This window comes from Diadema antillarum, unplaced genomic scaffold (genome assembly GCF_040938485.1).
Source record: "Diadema antillarum isolate AM-2024a unplaced genomic scaffold, OU_Dant_1.0 seq00001590_RagTag, whole genome shotgun sequence".
Taxonomy (NCBI): Eukaryota; Metazoa; Echinodermata; class Echinoidea; order Diadematoida; family Diadematidae; genus Diadema; species Diadema antillarum.
Window position 1 is genome coordinate 684,716 of NW_027272307.1, and position 25,502 is coordinate 710,217.

General features: G+C 37.8%; 1 protein-coding gene across 1 annotated transcript; it reads right to left on the reverse strand.

The window, feature by feature from the left end:
- Positions 1-1,612: 1,612 nt before the first annotated feature.
- On the reverse strand, positions 1,613-25,502 carry LOC139710945 (electroneutral sodium bicarbonate exchanger 1-like). Its single transcript, XM_071622869.1, has 9 exons — positions 25,395-25,502; positions 24,564-24,728; positions 23,522-23,700; positions 23,084-23,156; positions 22,324-22,392; positions 21,158-21,331; positions 20,554-20,706; positions 7,682-7,881; positions 1,613-4,199 (listed from the first exon to the last, which is right to left on the reverse strand). Exons 1-9 carry the CDS (start codon positions 25,458-25,460, stop codon positions 4,016-4,018), a joined length of 1,263 nt encoding a protein of 420 aa, XP_071478970.1. The 5' UTR covers positions 25,461-25,502; the 3' UTR covers positions 1,613-4,015.

The window sequence follows — 25,502 nt, forward strand, 5'->3', positions numbered from 1 at the left end:
TAACTATTAGTCTGCTCTTGACTGGAGTATTAGAAGAGACAGTGAGATGGGACTAGAGGTAACACTGTCCTCCCTCCTCATGCCCATTTGGCTGTTACTTACTACTATCACTATTGACAATTTTTGTGCATTTCATATCACATAAACCTAGCCCCCCCCCCCCCAAAAAAAAAAAAAAGTGCACATTTTTTGTTGTTGCTTGTTATCAATACCATTTCAAATCTTGATCTCAAGGTATATACATCTATGTAGGTATATTGTAGGGTAACAACTACTGTTATCTGTACTTTTCTTCACATTCGTTAATCCTGTAAGGTGGGTTAATTTGCTGTCGTAATACAGACTATTTACTTTTTACTGTATTTACTACTGCTGCCAGAGCCTTTATCTGTCATGGTAGCAGTGAGCTGTTGGAAGTGATTACTAATTGTTATGGTTTTTAATTAAAAACATGCTAAGTCCATCTTACCTGGCTAACAAAAAAATCACTAAAGCAAAAATTTCAACTTTTACAGTGTCACCTAATAAATGATCTATTAGTAGACAGTGATATATTGACTGACATCTACAAACAGACATAATGTGTGTGTGTGTGTGTATGTGGGGGGTGTATGGGTGGACTTACAGGTACATGTGAATGTGTGAATGATACATGCCACTGACAGTGATTTAAGTCTACAGTGTAGATCTAAAGGGGAATTGAGTTAAAGTTTATGACAACTAACAAAGTAGTTATAGGACCCATGTGTGCTAGTTGTATTATGTGAGTACAGTGTGGGAGAGCTAAAGAATAATATTCCATTTTTTCCATAACTCACACAGAAGGAAACTCCCCAAAACTTGAGCATTATCAATGAGCCCAAATAATTCATTCAACTACTGTATTGATAATCAAAGTAGACAGAAAGGAGTAAATGAAATCTATGTAGACAGACTTACACCTGAAGAAAATTCTTGATAAATTGAATATTTCCATCTTTTTCATATTATGTATGCTTTTTGCCTGTACATGTACACTACCTGTGTGCAAAATTATACAAAGCTGACACACAAACGATATAAAGTCTTCCCTCAACTAAGATTTATATCAAGTACAATGTACTATCATAACATCATATTTACTTGAATGATATGTATATACAAAAAAGACAATTACTTATGTTAAACTTTTGTTTTATGCAGAATCTATCCAATTACATCTTATAATTGATAAATGCATCACCAATGAATCTGAGACGATAATATAAAATAAACATCTCCATATTTAATATAACAGGAAAATCACACTGTGAACATCCTAACTGGGGTTAGTTGTTGCTGTGTACAGCTCTGATTTTTTTTTCATTAGACTTTTTACATCCTGCCTGCTCTGTGTGTTTGTAAATGTACACTTCCCTCCAATTTATCCTGCCAATTTATCTTCTTTTTTAGAAATTCTTCCCTAAGCACGTCACACAATTTTCCACCAGAAATTCAATTGGGTGGCAGTAGAACTAAAGCATCACTAGTAATCAAACACAATGATTAAAAATACACTTGTTGATTTTTCTGTGTGCAACCTACTCATATTTTTACTGTTACTAACAGATTACAATGCTTACCCCCCAAAAAAGAAGAAAAAAGAAGAAGAAAGAGATCATCGCACATACTGAACATGAACCATTAAAAAAGTGTAAATCTACCTCAGTATGTGGCTCTTAGCACCTCCAATTCACACACAGTCTTCAGAGCTATCAAATTTGTGCAGTGCTCAAAAGTCGTGCAACCACTCGAAGACTGCTTAGCTAGGGTAAGAGTGTCTCTATCAAATTTTGTGCATTGAAATCACATGCTGTGCTCTATCCCTCTATGTGTCTGATCTTGATAATGTGCTGGGAGTTCACATAGAAAGAGGTGGATTTATCAATAGTACAGCACACAATAAACACACTTCAGATAGAAAGTTGCATAATATGGTGAACAAAATATATATCTTTACAAGTATTAGGTTTTCTTATATGGAAGTGCTTTTAACATCATTTCACATCAACAAAATTTGGCTTCACTTCTTTATTTTTCTTGCCCAAAACTTCCCCTCTCTTTTTACACTATGCTACTAGACACAGTTTCTTTCAAACTAACCTACTGGCTGTGTCTCAGCTTACCATTAGAATCCCCTAGCTGGGCCAAATGTGGCAATATCACACTTACAATAAATCCAAGCATTATTACCATAAATCCACACATGTTGATTGTCATGTATTGCATATTTGGAGTATCATACAAGGTATGCAGTAAGGTACGTATCACACTGTTCTAAGATGAAAACAATTTATCTGAGTGTAATCACTGCCAAAAGGATAAAGACATCATCAATTCGCTGATTTAATATTACTCAAATCTAGATTTGTATTGACAAAGTTCCTACTTCAATCCACTATTACATTCTATGTTTGGTAGATCAAACCCCTGCTTGAGTAATAAAGTGTGATATCTATTTCTCTACTATAATCACGTCAAACTCTGTATACATCTCTATGTCAACGTTAAATCTTGTGTATACTATGTACAGAGAATGGAATGGAGGGAGTTGATTCAGCGCGTCACATCAAATAATCTTACAAATCAGATGTAGTCCCCATCATAAATATTCATATGATCCTCACGGAAATAGTAAGCAACAACAAAGATACAGACTTGTAATGAGGCCACTACACAAGAAGAACAGAAAATTTTCTGGAAAACAAAAGAGAGAGAGAGAAAAAAAACCAAACCACCCCTTCAGACAGGTATATGTGATAACCTCTACAAAGTCATCTAATTCAACAATGCTCTCATCCACACTGAATGATTAAAGTAGCCATCTCACTGCAATGTATGTCATACTTTGCTCTATAAAACTACAAAGTACACCAGCTCAGCCCATAGGGCCCAGAGTATCCTGCCCCATACCATCCAGGGTTCTATTCCTTGCATTATTTCAATTTACATCCAGTCGCTACCATAAAGCAATAAGTTGCTTTCAATCGACACAAGGGGAAGCAGAAACATGTCTGTGAGATTCAATGTGGAGCATGAAAATAAACTTATGTTATCTTCATAAAGAATATGGTTATAATTCCAAATACTAGTAATGAAATGTGCATTGAAATAAATGAAAATGTAACACAAGAAGACAAAAGTATGAATGAGTGTGTTTTGCCACACAATTTCTTTGTCTACCTTATATAACAAGGGTTGGAAAAGCTCTGCTTAATTACACCCTGTATGACTGAAACTATGTTGTAATGGCCTGCTGGATGATAGAAAGTGAGGCAGGAGAAACAGACTGAGTAGATCATTGTAATATATATTGTCTCATAATCTCAAGAATAAATAATACATATTCATTAAACACTTATTATGCATCATTCATGATACTCATACAAAAATTAAAACAGCATTCCACATCTGAGTGATATCTAAATATATAGAATTATTGTAATTACCTAATCTTGTTTTTTCCCCATAAAATCCTGTCATCAAGATTGCTGTGACATAAAATCATCATTCCATCTAAACGTTAGAGACGTATCTCTTTCTTGTCATCACTGAGTACCAGCGGTCCCACATCCAGGGAGCAAATAACATCTCAAGTAAATTTTATCTCTCATGACTTCCATCTATCCTCTGTGGAAGAAGATAAAATGTGAAAAATCCATCAAAAACTTCACTATTACCTCTGGTGACAAAAAAAACAACTCTGATAATATGCCGTGTACAGAAGGAGACAATAACTCCCACAAAATAGACTCTGATATTCTTCATTCCATCTTTCCATTGAAAACAGATAGATAGATAGATAGATAGATAGATAGATAGATAGAAAGATAGATGGATAGATGGGTGGATAGATGGATGGATAGATGAATAGAGAGAGAAGCAACACAGGACACTTCCATCCTGTCTCCATGCATCCAAAATACCATGTAGATGGTTCAGGAGTGATGTATTCCCAGAGTTGCCAAGCGACCAGGAGGATGAGATGGAGTACCAGTTAGACGGAGGTCTCGTTGTCTGGGTATGGGGGTGGAGGTGACGAGGAGCTACCACCAGAGTAACGGAACTGCTGGGGGACCTCAATGCGAACCTCCTGGATGCTGCCTCGATGCTGGTCTACGTAGGTAGACTCCCTGGGACTGCCTGGAATGGTGGGTAGGTCCAGGGTAGGACCAGATTTCCTGCAGCGGGATACAACAAACATAGATTAATACATCAAATGACTTTACCACTCTAAAAGTTTCTAGAGAAAGTAGACAGAGATCAAGCCTATCCCCATCTCATTTTGGAGAGAGGAAGAAGAAGCCTGTATTAACATTTTTGGGTGAACAGCTGCAACCCAACTGATCAATTCTACGAGAATTACCATTTATATAAAAACCAGTGATTTTGACAAATAGTTTGAGTTTACAGCCTCAAGTTAGTGAGAATTACTTTACTCTAAAATGATTTATTTTATCACTTAGTTTGATTCTATAACATTAAAATTAGATGAGGATTACTTCTTATAATTAGTCAAATTAATGAAACTTTAGATTTTTTTTTCAATGCCTCTAACTTTTACGAAATATCCATCTCCCTGACCATTTGTTTTTACTTCACTCATCATAGTCACCATGATTATAAAGTGGCACTTCCTTTCAACACTTTAAAACTAATCCCCACACAGCAATTGTTCTTTGCTATTTCTCCTTTTTACAGTTGTGCAGCCCTCGCTATTATAGGCTGACTTTAATTATCTAAAGCCCTTTTTACACTTGTGTTTCTTAACCCCGTACTTTCTCTGACCCAGGACTATCGTTAGTCCCGTACCAATTTTTTTTTCAGCTTTTTACACTCGCCAATTAGTCCCGTATTAAGCTCTTGTTCGGGGCTAAGGAGAAAATTGACCTTTTTACACTCGTATTTCTTAGTCCGGTACTTTCCAAACCACATGAATATTCATGCTTACGCTGTGCACTGTACACATACACGCACGCACCGGCAGCACTTGATTACCTCGTTTCTGATTGGTCAGTGGGAGTCAGACTTCGTCTCCGTTGCTTAGCCCCGGATTATTTTTTCGTTCTGTTTACACTCACTTGCTTGGCACCGCAATTGCGGTGCTAACCATGCTATTTTGTAGGGCCAGATAGTACCGTACTATCGGTGGGGCTAGCCCACTTTGGCAAAAACGAGTGTAAACAGAAAGTGGGCTAAGGATAGTCCCATACCACAGTGGGGCTAAGGCCCCCCCCCCCCCCCCCCCCCCCCCCCCCCCTTAGCCCAACCGTTGGTACGGGACTAAGCAAAAATTTACAAGTGTAAAAAGCTCTTAACTCATTTTAGTCTATGAAATGGAATGATGCATAAGTGATTGATACCATCACATAGTAAAATATGCTCTGATGCCACTTGCAGTGCATGCAGGAAACATCTATTTCATTCGGGACAAACTAAAAGGCACGTTACAACATCAGGAAGGTACGCTTTGTATCTTTCATTTTCTGGCATAATCCATCTGCTCATAAAAGACAGGCGATTGTTTAGTGTTGTAATAATCTAAAAGAATAAGTAATTTACAGGGCATTATTATTGCACAGGATAATAAACTGAAGTCCAACTACAATGTAAAAGGGTTCTTTAGTAACTATTCACCTAAAAAGAGAAAAAGAAAAAAAGAAACAAAGACAAAATGCTAATATGTACTTTAGAAATTAAACACTTACAATGTATGGCTTATACATTTATCATTTCACAAAACGTTTCATGATGGTGATAAAGCAGCAATTTTTCCATCCTCTACTCTTGTGTACAGCCTGGGTCTATTCAATGTACTCATATTCGGCATTTAAAATGAGATAGTTTGTACAAGTATGTACCAACTGCTTGTACCTTGATCAACCAATAGCCCATGAATCCACTTGAACATGACGCTGACATGATTGTTGACTCAGTACAGAACTGCCTTTTTATTTCAATATTGAATACGTGCCTTTATTACAAGATCAATCTTATATATTGTAGATACATATAAAATGAATCCCTTCCATTTTCTGATGTAATATATTCTTTAATTCATCTGAAATTCATCACTTTCCCAATTCTGGATGGTACGTATCTTTCAGTCTGTGCAGCATTTTCATCACATTCATGTTAGAGGTTGAAGGAAACAGCTTGAAGTGTTCTCATAAACATTTTAATGATAAACCAATCATATCACATTTTGATCAATCAATATTTATATTAAGCTGGTAGCATCCAGTGTCACTTTGGAATGCTTTTTTTTCTTTGTTTTTGTCATGGCATAAATCTATTCACAATCTAATAAAAGAATTTTACTGGAAACTTAAATTGACACCAAATATCAATTCTCAAAAATTATATGGTGAAATAAAGACCCCAGTCCTACTACTCACATATACTATGTTCTGTTGTGTTTTTTTACGGTGACAGTTGCAGTAAGAAGTCAATGTTTGATGTTTGATTTTTTTTAAATCTCTACCTGAGAAAAAGTCAATGTAGGAAACTTGAAACTTGAACACATTACCAACTCTCTGTGAGGAATTTGCCCATACCCAAGAAAATAACACCTCTCTCCACACTCATTTAAATTTGACTTTGACTGATCCTGACAATCATCATTTTCCCCTCTCATCACTGCAGAGCAAACAATTTGAGGGGATTTTCTCCTTTGTGATTAATGACATCATCCCAAGAGAGGGTTGAAGTCAAGGGCACTCACGTTTTCTTCCACGTGAGAGAAAGAGAGGTAGGATCAGGTGGAATTAGTTTTGGAACCGGTCCAAATGGGGCACCCTTGCCTGACTCTTGGAAGCTATCCAGTTGTTCTACATCTGAGGGCCAGGTAATGTTGTAACCCTCCACACCCTGACTATACCCTTCTCATTCCTCATCAAGTCTTAAGAACAGAGGCTGAGCATGGAATCTATCATATTGTAGACAACTACCATTTCATTTCAACTTAGATCAGCAGACTGAAAAGCTTAGAGTATTTGCACCTGCAGACAACTTGTGGATGGGGGGCAGGTACATGTATTTCCTCACCAATCCTTGCGAATTCACATTTTGGAATGTCCTCAGATAGTTTTCTTTTTTTAAAGTTCTTGGGCAACATTTCTTTCCACACAAAGTATATTTATGATACAGATCATATGTAACAAAATAAATCTTAAGTCGTAGCTCACTAATGTTGATAGAGACATTGCTGTACTTTAGCAGCCTTAAAATGGTGGCAGTTCCTGAGGACATTCAATTTTGGTTTATGATTTTGTGTGTCCATGCCACAAACCTTCTTGATAGCACTTTTCTCTTAAACCAATCATTGGTAACAGAACCACAGACTTCATTGTTTCACTACTTTGGATCTGGACTTGATAATATCAGTGATAATTACAGTAATTACAATCCTTACTGCAATTGTACTTGCAAAACTGTGCAAGTAATCACTGAATTAAAAGCAAAAGTCACCTTGAAGCTCCAACCAATGCAATCTTCTTCACATTTGTTTCATGATTAATGATATTAAACATCCTACAGCTCTGTGGAAATTATCGTATTTCATGTTGTACTTGAATTTATTCTTTCTCTAGACATTATCCACATATCTTATTATCATGATTATCATCATCATTCTTTGTTAACAAAAAACTCTTAGACTTACTCTTTTCCACTGGCCTTCCTGTGTACCACATGTCCACCCTCTGCATTCTTGGCCAGAGCCTTCCAGACGCCAGTTTTGGCCATGTCCTCTGGGATGTTAATGGTGGCCACTTCTGGGTGGAACTCCACCTTGTCTACTGGGATGCTCAACATGTTGCCGTCGGAGAGTGGTACCTGGACACGCCCTGGGATGTTCTTGATCTGTGAGGAAGAGGAGAGATGGGAGGGGGGATAGTGGATCAAGTCAATTGCTCAATGAAGAGACAATGTATAATTCAGGCAACAATCTGGACTGAGATCTTCCACAATACATTGCACCTACTCTCAAGGACTACATACATTGTATACATGGTTTTACACAAACTTCCCTTCCCCAATCTATACTGTTCATAGCATGTTTGTGTGAGGCATATTACGATCAAATCAACATGACTATTGTAGGAAGAACTATGACTTTGATAATTCAAGTGGAAAGGATTGAAAATCTTTAGGCAAGAAGCAGATGTCTTGAGCAGTATGAGAAACTACCATGACTTTAAATAATGCTTTTAAATTTCCAAAGTCAAGCTGAATGCAATTTGAATTGCTACTCAGACAGCTACCTGCTTTTTAAATGTAGAATTCTATGAGCTTACACAAGACAGCTATAGTGTTACAAAACATATTTATGAGCCTGTTCTGGTAATGACAAAACAAATTGAACACAATATTAGAGTTCAATCACTGAAAAGAATAAATCATGAAATCAAGCATTGAATCCACATCAGGTTCACTGCCTGCCTACTCATCATCACATGTCTGTGCAAGTCATCTCATTACTGAATGCACAAAACCTTTGTAGGAAGCTTTGACTGTGATGAATTTGGTAGGAAGGAAACAAATTAGTACATAAAGAAAGTTACATACTCTAGTAGACTGACTGAACATTACATATGAAAGATTATACAATTCATGAATATCAAACATATCGTATCTCAATCTCAACACTGATGAGAAGTAACGAAAGAAGCGTTATGTTAGACACATGTAGTAACACACTCTCACAGTTCAGAAAAAAAAACCCTGCCATCTCATAGACAAATATGTTCTCATAATTGACACAAAATGCATTCAATATTCAAATATCTTTAAAGTATTATATTTCTTCTGTGCACATGATGGCATATCTAATGTTTGTTCCTAGTCCTTTTATTGCTTCACAAGTGGTACACTACCTGCTCCTCATACATGTAGTAGCTACTGTATGCATTTGCAAGTACACATTCACAAGTAACATGATGTAGTTGTAATTTGGGAGTAGTATAACCCATTTAAGACCAAGTATTCTTGGGCTGGAGTGAATGGGTAATGCATGTTTTAGGAATATCAATACATCTTTAATCGGTTAAAGATGACAGTTCCCATTCACTTGAGCTTTTAGCTTCCTCTTCATATCTTATGAAATAACACTGTTTTTCTAAAAGGATTATGTAATTGTAGATAATTTTGATATTTTATGCAGCACATGAAAAAACACTTTAAAAGGGGGGGGGGGGGATGCGAGACATCACTTTTGCAAATTGACAGCAAGACTATCATAAGGGCTTTACTGCCCTAGTGCACAGTGACATGTTTGTCTCTCTTTAAATTTGTGGTCCAACAGAAGTCCATGATTTCTGCAAGAAATCAAATCCTTGCAAAATTAACAGCTTATACTGTTGGAGGAATACAGATGGGTTTGTTATAGATTTATATCTAAGAGAATATGGTCTGTATGGTCTGTATATGGCCTAAAAATCTGATATGAATGTCACATACTCTTTCTGTTTGGACTTTATGGGCTAAGTGTTGCTAGATACCAAAAAAAGGAAGCTACAACTAATCAGATTAGCTCTGAAATTGTTGCAAATAAAAAGAAATAAAAAAGATTACACAGCCACACACACAACTTAGCACTTGGTACTTTTCATACTGACAGTTGGTTTCACATTGTCAGAAGGAAGGTATGAAAATGGCTCAGATTTCATTGAGAATGATGCCATAACTTAATACAGTTATTAAGACTCAGTTGTTGATTTGTATGCAGATGATGAAAAAAAAAGCAAACAAATGCAATGTAACACTAAACAAAAGAGACAAGTGCAGAAATAACAACTTTAACCAATCATTACTCTGACAAGTAGATATGAAAAGACTCATTTAACCAATCATTACTCTGACAAGCATATATGAAAAGACTCATTTAACCAATCATTACTCTGACAAGCATATATGAAAAGACTCATTTAACCAATCATTACTCTGACAAGTAGATATGAAAAGACTAATCAAACATCAATAACCTTACTCACACACACTTACTCTCTCTCTCCCTATGCTTGAATTATACATTGTACAGCTGTACCTCGGTTTTGAGCTGGCTAATAGACCAGTCTTTATGCTATAGTGTAGCTACGTGTGTGGTAGCATAGGTCTACCTGCCACTATCAGCAAGAGTATTTTTACTATAACAGCACTTCCCTTTACCATGGGATATTACTAATGTGGAACATTCCATGCTTTCAAACAAATCTGCATTGCACATGATGCAACACTCACCTGAATATATAAATATGCAGTGTTCTTTTTTTTTGTCACTTTACTTTGTTACTTTGGTACTTTGTCAACAGACAGCAAACTTTTAACAAGTATGAAATTTGTCTAGCTTGAACTTGCCAGATATATCTGTACACTGTATCTCTTAATTCTACCTCATCAAAAGAACAGAATTTGTGGCTGCTTGCACATCCCTGGGTGCAATTCAAAGGCACATCATGCAAAATTGTGTTTTATCTGCAGAGTAAGCATCTTGTTTTTTCCCCCTCATCATATTTCATAGCAAAACATAAGCATCATGCTTTAGCCATGCAATGTACTGTTGCATAATGCTTTGATAATCTTAAAGTGCATTGTAAAATTTTGCTATAAAATACAACAGCTCAAGATTATTTCATGTGGTCACCTTTTTAAATATAAAAGAGATTTTGACAGATTTTGAATCACAACCAGAAATCTGATGTGCGGAAAATGTTCTCTCTCACTTTCTTACTCTTGTCTTTAGACAAAGTCCAGTTCATACTATGAATTAGTTAACTAGATTAGCTTGCACATTACTTGCATGCACTGCACTGGTTTGGTTTGTAGTGAAGATTTAGACCAAGGCATTCTGCAGAACACAGAAGACCAAAGTAGTTCTGTGCATTCAACCCTGGTCTGATTTGGCTGTCTAGCAGATTTCAGAGTTTTCCCTACTTTATTATGTTTGTTTTCAAGAGAATGGAATGTTTTCGATTGCTTGTAACATACTTTACAGCCAATCTATTCATCCTTATAATTGTGTAACCATTAATTCATGCTACATGCAATGTTTTTCCAAGAAGTTTGGTGCTACAGGCAGAGAAGTGGTTTGCTATTACTTGTAGGTGTGCCAGACTAGAGGTAAAGAAAAAATCTTTCTCGTTTGTCTAGGTACCTAATAAAGGAAGGAGTTAGCATGACAGTAAATGTTGGACATAAGTCTATTTCACACAAGAAGTTTACAGTCATCGTCAGCTGTAGTAATGATCATAGCAAGAATGAAGTAGCAGCTGAACTGTTATTTCCCTGCTGCTACCATAGCAATCATTGCACTTGACAATAACTGCAAACCTCCTAATCAAAAGGGTCCTAATTTCTTGACATCCCATCTTATAGCATGCTCCTGATTGGTTCCCATCTAGCCACCCCACATCTCAACCCCCCCCCCCCCCCCCCCCCCCCGAAAAAGTAAGAATAAAACAAAGGGTTCGTGCTGTAGCATCCGGCATGCATCTAAACAAGGTCTGTACCGATCCGTTTCTCTCAGTGCTTGCAGAATTGTTGTCGTTTTCTCCAGAACGAGTTGGGGAGGTAGGGGAGGACTGCCCCTCCCTTACCCCCTCTGCTTCTCCCTCTGCCTCTCCTAGTCTTTCTCTGCCTGTGTCTCCATTCGCAGTCGCCTGTTTAAATAGTATGTGTGTGTGTGTGTGGATGTGTGTACATGTGCATTATTAGGTATGTGCACCAATGCACAAGAAAGAGACAATATCAGAGTTTACAATTTAACACAGCACTTCTTCTTTCTCAAGCCATTCTTATTCTTTTTAATAAGCAATCAAAGAAATGCACATGCCATGCAACTTACAAACATGATTAAGTGAAGCATATGTTAGAGTACATTCAAATGCAGGTTACACAGTATAACCCCTCCTACCACAGGTACCCAAACATTTTACAATGGTTCCAACAAGCACTATACCACACCCTCAAAGTAACTGTAAGTGAGGCTAGGCCAAGGTTGCCTCCCATCCTCGTACAGTTTAGCTGTTCATTTGTCTTCCTCATTTTTGTCCCATCACAACACATGTCAGAATACATTGACATTGTTACATTACTGAAATACCAGCCCTCGAGCTAAAACTGCTTGTAGAAAGTGATTTGTTTACAACTTGACATGTACACATAAAGTGGAAAATGACTTATTGCCATACACAGTATACAAGCCTGTGAATTCTCAGACTGAAGATCCCTTCTGTAGCATACAGCAGTAAGATTAGTGTGTTCTTTCCAGTGCATCACCAAGTTGAGAAGTATGACTGCTTTTACAGCATTCATTTCTAATTAAAAAACAGTGAGTTGATAATAGTAAGAGTTTTGTCATACAAGGTGTTGTAGATAAACTGTTTTATTGTCATAATTAAGATTTCTTGTATTATCACTGCTATACCTTTCAGTCTTTTCTTTCTTTGTGCCCACTTTGGGGATGTTGGCTGTGACTCTTTTGATATCTGTGGCAATCAGTTTTTTTAGTGCAGCCATGGCACAAGACCTGTAGAGAAAAAATATGTTTTAAGATCTTGCACATATATCGTAATGGCCATCTGTTACTGGCCACCTTATTTGCCTCCAAAAGGCAGGTTTTCACAAGGCACAGCTGCAGCTTGTACTCCATTCATCTAATAAATTCTCTTCTTTTTTTTTTCAGCATCTCATGTAACATCTTGTGTGTCTTGATAGTTCCAATTCAATTGCAAACCTACGAAACTAATAATAAAATGCTGCTTTTTTGCCCTCCTTTATTTCTGTCTAACAAGTCTACTTATGTTACTGTAAAGTTATTTTCTCTTGTATCCATACATGTACATCTGCAAAAGACATGCATGTGCCATTTATTGCAGATATTATGTGATCTAATCAATTTGACCATCACCCCTTCCACACACACCCTAACTTTCATATTTCCCTTGACAGGTTGCTACTAGAGGTTTGAATGCACTTCATGATAGATACAATGTACCTGTATCTCACTTCTGTGCCTCAATTCATGAACTTCACTTTCCATTCCCAATGTTAATAGCCAAGATGCAGATTGTTTAGGGAGTGGAGAATAGATTGATTAGAAGAAAAATAGACTGGTTGAAGGATTAAAACACAAAGTGGGACGGGGAGAGCAAGCAGGGAGAGTGGGCAACAGAGGAAAGTGGTTGTGCATGCCCGCCATGCTGTGGATGAACACGTCGGAGATTAAATTGTTATTTTTTTCTGATTCCAGAACAAGAGGGTTAGAGGGAAGTAGAAACAGGAAGTTGGACATTAAAACTTGTGTTGATTCAGGCTCCTGGGGGAATGTACTTCTTGGGACTCTTAACTGTGTATAGAAGCATGGCACTGAAGGCAACAGCTAAGTTGTACTTTTAACAAAGTCTGACCAACATCTCAAATGTCCTAACATCTCTACAATCTGTAAGTCACTTTGTCACAAGAGCTACCATGATTGGACTGTACCTACATTGTTTGTCTTCTGTTCTGAAAGAAAGAACGAAAGAAAAATCTTGCCCCCCCCCCAAAAAAAAAAAAAAAAAAAATGTATCTATATACATGTATAAACCCAAACCCACAAACAAACCAAAAAACAAATGTTCTTAGAAGAAGAAACATTACTGCAGTAAAGATGTATGCAATGATCTCACACTTATTGCAAGATAGCCTGAGGGTAACAATACCTTGCTGTCTGTTCAAGAAATTTCATATTTTTGTCAGTTTTGTGTACACAAGAGGTACAGAGTAGGGGGCACTCAGCTATGTGGCTAAAATGGCCATTTGAATTGTTGGTTTGCTGTACAGTATGATATACTGACATTCAAATGCAAATGCCATTTAAGGGGCCACATACATACAGTACCAATAAAAAGAAAGCAACACAAATTTAATATTTGTAAACTTCTTTCCACAGAAAGCAATCACTCTGTATTAATTTGACCTTGGTTCACAAACCAAACTTGCCTCAGTACTGCCATTTTCTGTAGTTTTGTTGGCTAATGACCTACAACTTAATCCTACATAATACTCAGATTTGTGTTAACCACATCAAAATTGATTGAAACAAACCAAAGACAAGTGACAACGCGCATCTTTCCTTTCTTTTTTAATACCAATGAAATAAAAGTTGGTATAATAACAGGCAACATCTCAAACTTTAATTTGCAAGCTTCATTCTTGACATAACAATACAAACACTTCCATGCACGCTGTTTTTTCTCTTGTTTTTACACTGAATTTGGGAAATGCTAAAATGAGGGAAAAAAGAAAAACAAGAGAATATGGAGGAAGAGCAAGAAGAGGCAAGGAAACTGAGAAGAAAGAATTCCCTAGTCATAAACCAATGTGTGTGGCCGAACTTAAACACCCCATCCTACTAGAAGTGAGGATTAGGTCATTAATGAACAAATAATCTTGAAATCTGAGAAGATCTCTCGTGTTCACATTAACATGATATATTCTTTAGACAGCCTGTGTGAGTACAGGAGAAGAAGGCATGAGTGCTAAACTGGGCAGGGGTCTTTAGGTGAAGGCATCCTACGTATGTATAGCCAACATGCAAAGCTGAATGCATTATCATGCCATTTATTATACAGTTCTAATCATGCCGTGATCTCCCCACATCACAGAGAGCAGGTTAGTGGTTCTTGTGGATTTGAGTCAGTTTGTGGGAACAATGCCAAAATAGTTGGATAATTCAGTAAAATTTAGTAAATTTCCATTGCCAAATGCGTTTCAATGTGAAACCTTGGCCTTGCTATCAAAATCCATCCTTTAGGAAATTTCCATTCATAAATGCTGAAATCAAGGCTTTGCTTGTTTGGTTTCTTTTGGCATTTACTGGATAAAACAGAAGTGATATATCAAGTTATTTGCCTCAGTCTATCAAAATGTCTTTTGCTCGTGTCATAATCAATTACATACACTTGTACTAGGGTTGTTTCATGAATTAATGTGAATTTTGCTTGGGTCTGTTTAGCTAGCATTTTTTCAACAAAAACAAAATGACAAATGGAGTAAAATCCGATACACAATGCTTGTACTCTAATTGGTCAAAATGGCATGGTGCACTGTCATATTCCTAGAACTCTTTAGGACCAAGGGGGGGGGGGGGGGGGGTGGTGGGGGTGGGGGAGGGAAGGGGAACATGCACAAAAACCATTCTCATCTGCTCTCTGCTCAGTTCTACGTCTAGTACCACTTTGCATGGATCTTGTGTCGCCATGGCAGAGGCCCGGTGTAAAAGCTGAAATGTGTCCGAACGCTTTCTCCCCTGTTTGAACAACAAAAAGGTTCCATATTGCTTCAGTCTGTTTTGGCAAGGGCAGTAACAGTCAATTACAGAGCAAGCAATTAAAAAAACATGATCAGCTCATTGCATCAATCGTAGGAATGAGCTTTGATTCTTAACCATCTTGGTGTGCAAATTTGTACTTTTTAGTATAATTCACGTTTTCATCGCTACAAAAATTTAATTTGAGAGGTACAAATGTTTATGCATTTTCAAAATGACATTTTCACAATCAAAAAAGTATGCTTCCTTATGATCAAATGGTGCCAAAGCATTGGTAACCTTTTTGGGGATTTGAGTTGAAAATTGTATTCAAAACATGAATCTTTCTAATTTGTACTTTGAAAACCTTGATTCTGGCTGACCCTTGCTAATAATTTTTCTTTTGTTTTGTTTTTTCTCTCCAGTTTTGGGATATATCAATTTCCCTTTTGTAATTTTCAACTGAATTAGTACTTGGTTAATGAATGATTTGGGGATGGACTGAAGGAGATTTATGAAAGCATTAGGCACATAACTTTCAGTTTTGCTTTGTCTTTAGTCCCATTTGTTTCTCTTTCTTTTGGGTCTTTGCGGCATGTGCAACTGCTCACAAAATCTGGATGCAAACCAAGACGGTTAGAAGAGCTTGCTTTTATCTTTCCATGCAGTGCATGCAAGTACATGTACCAGCAGCTCATGCATGAGGCCAGGAAATAAATCATTCATTTACTTTACAATTTCAAATTTCTGATAAATGTCCTCAATTTCACATGCTAAAAAGACATGATGAAAAAGATATCTAAACTAGTAACACTTCATAGAAGTTTTTTTCAGGCACCCTGCAATGTACTGAATGGCTCTAACATCAACTGAGCTTCCTTACTCCAGTATGAAAAAGGTGATTTCCTACTCTCCTGTTAAAGACTGAGAAGGTACCTCTCTTGTCATAAACTAAATCTCATTGGACTGAATCTGTAAATTTTCCTTTTTTTATACTTTATTGAATATTTTGATTCTGTATTGACCATTTCTTTGTCTTCCATAAGAATTCTAAGAGCAAGCACTGAAGTGGAGTAGCAGGCAGACTTTTATCATGCGCATAGCTTTTCACCTTTTTATACTTCCACTTTATACCGCAGCCCAAGCTTTTTAATTTGGCTAAGAATGGGAACTGTTCAAAAAAAAGAAACAAGATAAAAAGATACAAACTATGAGAAATAATGACAGAATGCAGACACATTACAGCCATGTAAGGGCTGTACACGCTGAATAAGAAAGTGTTGGCTGTACACGCTGAATAAGAAAGTGTTCTAAAATATTCTGCAAGATCGAAATTATGAACTGTCATGCACTAATCTCTACACATGAAAAACAATCTACACAATCACATCTATAATACACACAGAGTTTGCGAAAGGATATCAGTATAAAATGTAGTAAAATGTGAGCATCGACTGTCCTGAAACTGCCACTAGAGGGGGCAGCATGTCTCTTTACTTGTCAGCTGGCTTGAGTGCAATATTCTTGTGTACTAGTTTTACGTGCTTATACAATGCATAATGCAGTGTCTTCCGAGCGCACAAGACAGTACATTGTATTACAATGTATAATGCATCCACCACAAGATGGCAGCAAACAATAACTGAGGAATGAATGAATGCTGTTACATGTGACCGTGCATCATAAATCCAACAAAAAGTCGCACGCACTGATTTTGTGTGAGGACTGCAAATAGATGGAATGGGTCAACCAAGCCAACCTTGAGTTTTTTTCATATTTTCTGAAAGAGCAAGTCTTCTTCTACAATTATGCTTAAGTTTGGTATCATAAAGCGGACAGGAAATTGTGTCTTTAGCAGCTTTTCTCGAACACGTTTTTTTTTTTTTCTTTTTTTTTTAGAATAGCGTGATTAGGTGTGTGTTATGGAGTCACCTTTTCATTTCTTAAAAACCCTATACACACTCTTCACTTTCAACTCTAATAACTTTTGAAAGGATGATGCTTCTGCTTTGAAAGTTGGCATTAATCATGGACCGAATGTGTTAATAAAGCATGCTCAATTTCAGCTTTATCTGATAATCCCTTCACTGTTGTTGCTCCAGTGGTTTACATCCTGATTTTTTTTCCCCATTCATAGCACAGCTAGCACGGCTTGGTAAAGATTAAAGACCCTGTACTTCAGAGCCTCTCTTCTCAGTTCACACTTTTCAGGAGTGTGTGCTTTCTTTCCAATACTTAGATAGGTGAGGAGAGTCTGTTTGAATTGAGTTATACATCATTTTAAAGCTTAAAGTTTGCTCTTTCAGAATCTGCTCTTATCTAAAAACACATGTCTGGAGACTTTTTGGTTTTTTTTTGTGATGCAGGGTCACGATTACGTTGATTCTTATTTCCCAAAGACCCACGTTCTGGTTATTTGCATTCTGCATTCAAGTGGACTATGCTCCACACAAAAGGGTCCCTCTGTCCATACCACACTCTGTCTAGACAGAACTGTTACCTAAATGTGCATACCATACTCTGGCTGAAATTGAAAGTCCAGCATGTGTATGTTCCCATATATTGAACTTTGTTTTAAACTGTATAAATTCACTGACATGAGGGGCCCCCGTCCTTGGTACATGTACCTAACAACGTTGACTTCTTCAATATTTGCTGATTATTAACTTCATGGCTTGCACACAATGAGATCAAGTCATTTCATAACTCCTGCATGGAAGTGAATACTACACACTTCATATGCTGTAGTATATAAATATGAGTAAAATGTGATACATGTTTTTACCCTCATCAGGGGTCTACACAGTAACCAACACAACAACAGAGATGAGGTCAACTTGCAAACTTTGTAACACACATCTTTCTGGACATTTGAACTGTCTCCATTATACCTTGACAAAATTGTTGCCATAATTCTGAGAAAACTGCACACATGAGGTGATACAAGGTGAGAAATTAGAAACTTGACTTCCACCCAAAATTGTTGGTTGACTCTCACTTTCATTTTATTGCCTCTTCTTGGTTCACCAGGTAGGCTTGGTACACCGGGTTAGGTAGGGCTCGCTGCTTGCTCCGCCGCTCCCCCCCCCCCCCCCCATATGCTGTTGCTATTTCACTCTTTTCCTTTCTTTATTCCTCTGTTGTACCTTATCTTGTTTGATGTTGCCTCCCTATTCATCCTTTTCCTCCAATGGTTGCCCCCTATGATCCTTGGCATCATCACTGACCCTCCTCTGCCTTTTGTTTCCTCCATGGTACTCAGGATCATCACTGACCCTCCTCTGCCTTTTGTCTGTCCACCCTCATGCTTTAATCCCCTCCCTTTACCCACAGGGCTCCTTGCCCATGACTTCTAACCCTTCCCTTTTGTTTTCTTTGTTCTGTGTCCCTAGCCCTCCCATGAGTGTTCTTGTTGTGTGTAATCCTTATAATTATGTGATTGCTTTCCCTGCCTGTTTGTCATTTTGCCTGTGATGAAGATTCTGCTAGAATCAAAAGCTCAGGCCCCTTTTGACTCCATGACTGTTTTTTGGCATATTCTAGCTGTACACAAATTTGATTTCCAGGGTATTGGTACACTTTAACTAGTAAAACCTAAAAATGACCTGACTATAAATCTATGAAGGATTCCTCACAACCTTTCAACACAAACTAAGGACAGCCAATTTCTTCATTCAGAGAGATATATATACAAGTATCAGACTTCAACTACATTGAAGAACAGTATCAAAATAACTTCATCATGTCAATACAAAATTGAAAGTGAAAAATAAAAATAACAGGTGAATCTTGGTGAAATATAAATTATGGTAACCAACATAATGTGAACAATCACACAAAAACATGACAAATTGAAACATTCTTTGCAAGAACTTCAATCAAAAACAAAGAATTCATGAAAACAGTAAAATCTATGATTTGAAAATAAAACCTGTAGTAGAAGAAACATTAAGGTTTAAAAATAATGAATTGTTTACAAAAGAGAAGTACAAATTTGCTGACAAGAACTGTGTAACAAAAACACAAATATGAAAACAGATGCTATAAAAGAGAACTGAACAATAAGGAATGAAATTGAACTTCTTTGCTGAAACCTCCTTACCAATGTTGTGTGAGGTCCATTACCATCAACTTTCCACATTGCTACTTGTAATGGGAGAGGCTTCTATGCAGTTGAACAAGTGTGTTGGTAGACAGATATTGAATGCACATTCAACAGGCCTACGGTTTTCTTCCAAAGCAGTCACATAGTGTAGACCTATTCACAGCAGCCACTACAATCATGTCCCTCACATACTGCTTACACAACTATCAATTAAGAAGTTGTACACTTTGTCACATCATACACACTCACCTGTACTTACAAGTGTACCACACGTGAAAAGGTAGAAATGCAATAAAGTGTTCACACCATTGACAACAGTCCGAAATTATTCTATAAGACTTGATTGTCTTTTGATCTCTTGGGGTAATACTGCAATAATGAGTCTCCAACTCTTCAGGTATGTAAGATCCAATCATAAAAAAAAAAGAAAAAGAAAAATGGGAAAAACATCTCTGACTGAAATGAGACACATAAAACATGAAAAGTGAAATATTTCTTCTAACAAAGTGTCAATGCACCTTGTTACATTAAGCGGCTGCAAATTCACACAGCCCATCTCTACCATGTCTTGAATGGCTTTGGCAAGACTCTCAATGAAGGAAAGAGGCTAGTGTACATTCTGGTATTTTTCACAATTCACAGTCACCGTGATAGGCACAAAACAAGAAGCCACATGACATTGAATGGGGGAAAAAAAGAACTAGATAACCCCACTCTGTTGGCCCCACTAACCAGATAACCTCACTAACCTGTTAACCCTACTAACCAGATAACCCCACTAACCAGATAACCCCACTAACCAGATAACCCCACTGAACCAGATAACCCCACTAACCAGATAACTCCACTAACCAGATAACTCCACTAACCAGATAACCCCACTAACCAGATAACCCCACTAACCAGATAACCCCACTAACCTGTTAACCCTACTAACCAGATAACCCCACTAACCAGATAACCCCACTAACCAGATAACCCCACTAACCAGATAACCCCACTAACCAGATAACCCCACTAACCTGTTAACCCTACTAACCAGATAACCCCACTAAACAGATAACCCCACTAACCAGATAACCCCACTAACCAGATAACCCCACTAACCAGATAACCCCACTAACCAGATAACCCCACTAACCTGTTCACAGGCAGCATTCTCCTGCTCCTCCTTCTTCTTGCGGTCATGTTTGGCTCTCTTGGTCATCTCAGGCATTACATCATCCATCATCTCTAACTCCTGCTGAGTAAAGACCTTGTCCATTGCCTTCCTCACTCCTACCATTCCAAGCACCTGGACAAAGGAGATGTAACAGAGTAGGTTGTAGTCATCACCATCTTTAGCATCATCATTATTTATCAACCAGTGTCCAAATATTCAGTACTTGTCATATGTAGGATGGTTTTCAGGGGTAGAGAAGTGTACAACCAGTCATAAGGACCAGTAACTAACCACCATCAACACCAATTCAAATAATTTTGTATGTAATATACTCAAATTGATCATCACTTTTATGACAGTCAACTTCTTAACTCGCTTTCAATCTCACCACAATCATTTCTCATCTGCCATTCATGAACAGATGTGGGTTCATCTCTCTGAGCCCACAAATCTAATCAATGTCAGAGTTTGTGATGCATTGCATTAGTGTTTGTAAAAACAAGGAACACAGAAACACAGCCCTGCTCTCTCTCTCTCTTCATCGACTAACATTTTGATTCCTATCTCCATCCCACAGACTTACCATAATGGGAAAGATGAGGGCTGCCATGGTAGACTTGATGACCCATAGGACCACCAGACACATGAGCTGGATGAATGTGAAGAGGTAGACCCTCCTGATGCCGACATGTCTCAGGTAGATGTAGTCTGGCTGGTACTTTAGAGGCATGAAGAAGAGGGCCAGGCGATCCACAAACTGGAGGAAGAAAAGAAAAAGTCACATCACTAATGACTTTGATACTCACACAGACACCAACTTCCTTCTCAAATTCCATGAAGTAAACTACATGTGTATAAAATATCTGGTATCAGCATACAGTGACCCAGATTTCAGACAAACTCTTTAAGACCTAGGTGTTGAGGAATCTGTGTATTTCTACAACTTCCTATCATTTTCTTTGAATACTTTTCCCATAGCTCTGAAAGAGAGAAGCCTTCAAAATTTGAATCTTGCACTACTTTATTGCACTGCATCAAATATTTTTGCACAGACAAGCTTTGCTAGAGAGGCCAAAGGGCAAGTCAATGAACTTTTCAAGAGTCCTCTGATGGCAATAGACGTGACAATCAAGATTAGATATAGTGCTTTCACTTAGTATTTCATTTGATTCTGAATCTACTGTAAAACATGATAAATTCGCGGCATAAAATTTTCGCGAATTGGAGCCGACAGCCTTTTTCGTGGCATGAAATTTTTGCGAATTGCCACTGGCGTTCAATGCATGTAGTGTAGACAGAAATTTTCGCGTGTATTTTAATTTCCCGAATTTTGGCACTCGCGAAATTCGCGAAATTAAAATGCCCGCGAAAATTCCTCGTTTTACAGTATTTCTTTCATGTAAGCACTACGGAATCAAAATGAATGCCTGTAAGCAAATGGCTTTCAGTCCATCGCCAAGGAAAAGGCAATGAGGCTGAAGTACCTGTACCTTGCCTAGGGGCACAACTGCTGCGGCCATGGGACTTGAACCAGAGACTTCAGGACTGATAACCCATGGTCTTATCCACTGAACCACAGACGTAATATGTACAAATGCTACATACTCTCTGCTTAATCAAAATTGTGATCACAACTCACTCCTTTAAAAGTGAACATGAAGGCATGTTACTTTGCAATTTAAAAAAAGAAATGAAGGAAGAAAGAAATCACTTTTGATATATGTCAGTCACGACAAAAATGAGACATACCTGGACTCCTTTCAGTGAGGCGATACCCATAAAGAGGAAAACTCCATACAGTACTGGCATTGGAACATACTAGGGCAGGAAAAGAGAGATGGAAGATTGAGAAATTCATTAATGTTGAGAAATTATGCACGCACAAACATGTAGAATACATATGATGTTGATTCGCGAATTGGTGTTCAGCAGTTCTCAGCACATCATTGATCTCTCCTCTGAGATCCATGAGGGCAGCACACAGGTAGGTATGAATGAAACCTGGCCGACGGGGATCAGGCTTGTGATCTCTTTTACTACCACAGTTAATTCTATGTATTGCCTACTTTACTTAATATGGATACAGAAACGTTTCTTGAAAAACAGTAAGTCTTTTTCAATTAATTTAAGAACGAATTACATTGTTAGCTACATATACATTACATTACATCAAAAATGTCTTTTCAGAAAACTGACCAGTCCCCTAAAGACTGTAAACAAGTAGCGTGATTGACCTTTCAAACTTTTTGCAACAGAGTTGTACAAGGATACATTCACATTGCCATCTGTCTCGGTGCAACATCAGTGTTGCAATGGGATGCACCCTAGTAACAGAATATTACGGGACTGTACCACGACGCATCATATCATTGTAGTCTGTGATGGAGTGTGAGCCCTCACATTACCGTCCCGGTAAAAGAGCGGTACAACACCGACACAACATCTTAACATTTGGGCAATGTCAATGCAGTATCGGAAACTTTCCGGGCACAGTCGACGGTAGACTTACAGCCAGGATTCTTGTCATGAGTGTAGCTAGACCGATCATGGCAAAGACCATCACACCGGTCAGTCTTTGTTCCCTGTTGGCAAAGAATGATAGCCGGATGTGAGACGATGGTCACCTTGTTATCACAGGCAAGGAAAAATTCATCAAAAAAAAAAAAAAAAAAATGCTGATTCATTTTGAAAACATGAATCATGCACTTTTCAGAAATACATGTTGAAACATTCACTTTACAGCATGAAAATCATTCTACAAACATATTTCTTTTTTACTACTTCAAGGAATAGAATATGTTTACAGGAGACACCCTTGAAATCATTGAAACTGACTGCACATTTCAAGTAGAATTTATTAGCAACTCCCACAGAAAATGAGTTGAACAGTTTTAAAAAGGCAATTCCCAGGTTGCAGGGGTCAAGGTCAATTCAGTGTCTACTTTACCTGCATCCAACAATCTTAGGACGCTCGCCTGGAGCCTTACACTCTGACTCCACCCGGAGACTGTTGACATGGTTGATGGAAAGCACAGTAGCAGCCACAAACCAGGGCAGACCCATGATGGAGCAGATACCCAACATGACGGCAACTATCAGTAGGTCAAGATGGTAGCCAACTCCTTTCTGATGAGGTGAAGGTCACAAGATTTCAAGTGACAGCTAATTTTCTACCCCCACGTCCTACTTCTCAATATTTCTCTGCTACTTTTCTCTATTCCAAAGAAAACATTTATAAAGTATACTTTGCAAATTTCATGGGTCCACTGATAATTCATGAAATGTCATTGTTCATCTTTGGTAATGGGAGGATAATTCTGTGGTTCCGGATCAGGAGTCCAACAATGAAATTTTCTCACAGGTCCCAAGTCATGATATACATTAGCACAATGTATGGTGTAGACAATATGTCAATCCTGAAGATCCTGCATTGTAGGCTAAGTCAGGATGTTTTCAGCTCCCAGGTACACAAGTATATAGCATCTTTATGTCTTGTTTGAGCTTACATCAATCAAGATTTAAACAAAAAAAAAAACACATGCTCCTCTAATAAAGCTCTGTTTCTGTGACAAAGTGTAATGTGTCAAATTTGTCACACTACAACAAGACAATGCTATATGCATTCACCTGCACAAGAAGTTTTAAAAACTACTCTTGTGTAATTTGTATTGGTCACATGACAACATCACATGCAATGTTCATGTACATTGCAATTTCCCACGTTTAAAACTTGATGCACAACGGCACTGTTCAATATGTCTAGTTGATTCAAAATGTTTATCCTACGTGTATGCATAAATGGCAAGCTCACATCTGCAAGCTTGCTGTATTGTATTTGAACTTCTATGAACAACATGAGGGAACCTCTACGATGTATGAAGCTGTACAAAACAGACAGAAAGGGAAGAAAACATTGAAACATTGTATTATGTACTTTACAAAAGTATAATCTTTATTATTAATAACTAATAAGGCTTGAAGTTTCTGACCTTGAACTTGTTTTCCTTCCTGTTGACGATGACTGCTGTGATTTGCTGATCCATGAAGATGAGGATGGTTGCTAGGAGAGCTGGGAGAATGCCAAGAAGAGCTGTCCACCATGGGTTGCCATTGAAGGGTGGAATGAGCCATCCTTTACGCTCATCAGATGTTGGCTACAGACAACAAGCCAACATTGAAAGAAAACAATTCACCAAAAATACAAAACAAATACTCATTCCATGCTAAGAATCCTTTGCCTATGCCTTGTTTCAGATGAGACTTACCAGCAGTAAATTTATGTGATACTAATTACCATTATCACAGTAAGACGTAGACAGCTTCACAATATACTGCTAGCTTGGAATCTTCTAGAATTTTGACCAGGGGGTATGAAAGTGACAGCATAATGCGGTACAAGTGTCTCTACCAGAGAATAGAGCACACTGGGTCGGTGAAAGAGTTCCAAGCTGGATTTTTCCTAAGACTGCAGATGAAACCTTATGTCTGAACAACACTTCATATCTAGTCAGTTAGTCATTTGGTTTATGTAATTGTTCATAAGGTGTATGTGCTGTTCTACTACATGCAAAGTGATGATGGATGATCATGCCAGAATGCATAAAAAACAACTGGCATTCTGTACAGTTCAGTGACTCAAGTACAATTTTGTGATAATGGTAAACTCCCATTAGGGAATAAATTTGATGTGGTTCATTCCATACTGTGCACCTATTTCTCAAACCATGGTCAAATCATTTCTCATTCTATTTCCTTTGTGGCTCTGAGAGGTTCATATTGATATTTAAACACAAACACTTCAGCCTTGGAACAAGACTAACCTTAAATTCTGCAGGAACTACCAACTTGGGTGTGTCCACTCCAAAGAGTCTGTCCACACCCATCATGATGACCACTGCAAACAGCACAGCAAAGTCACTCACTGTGGT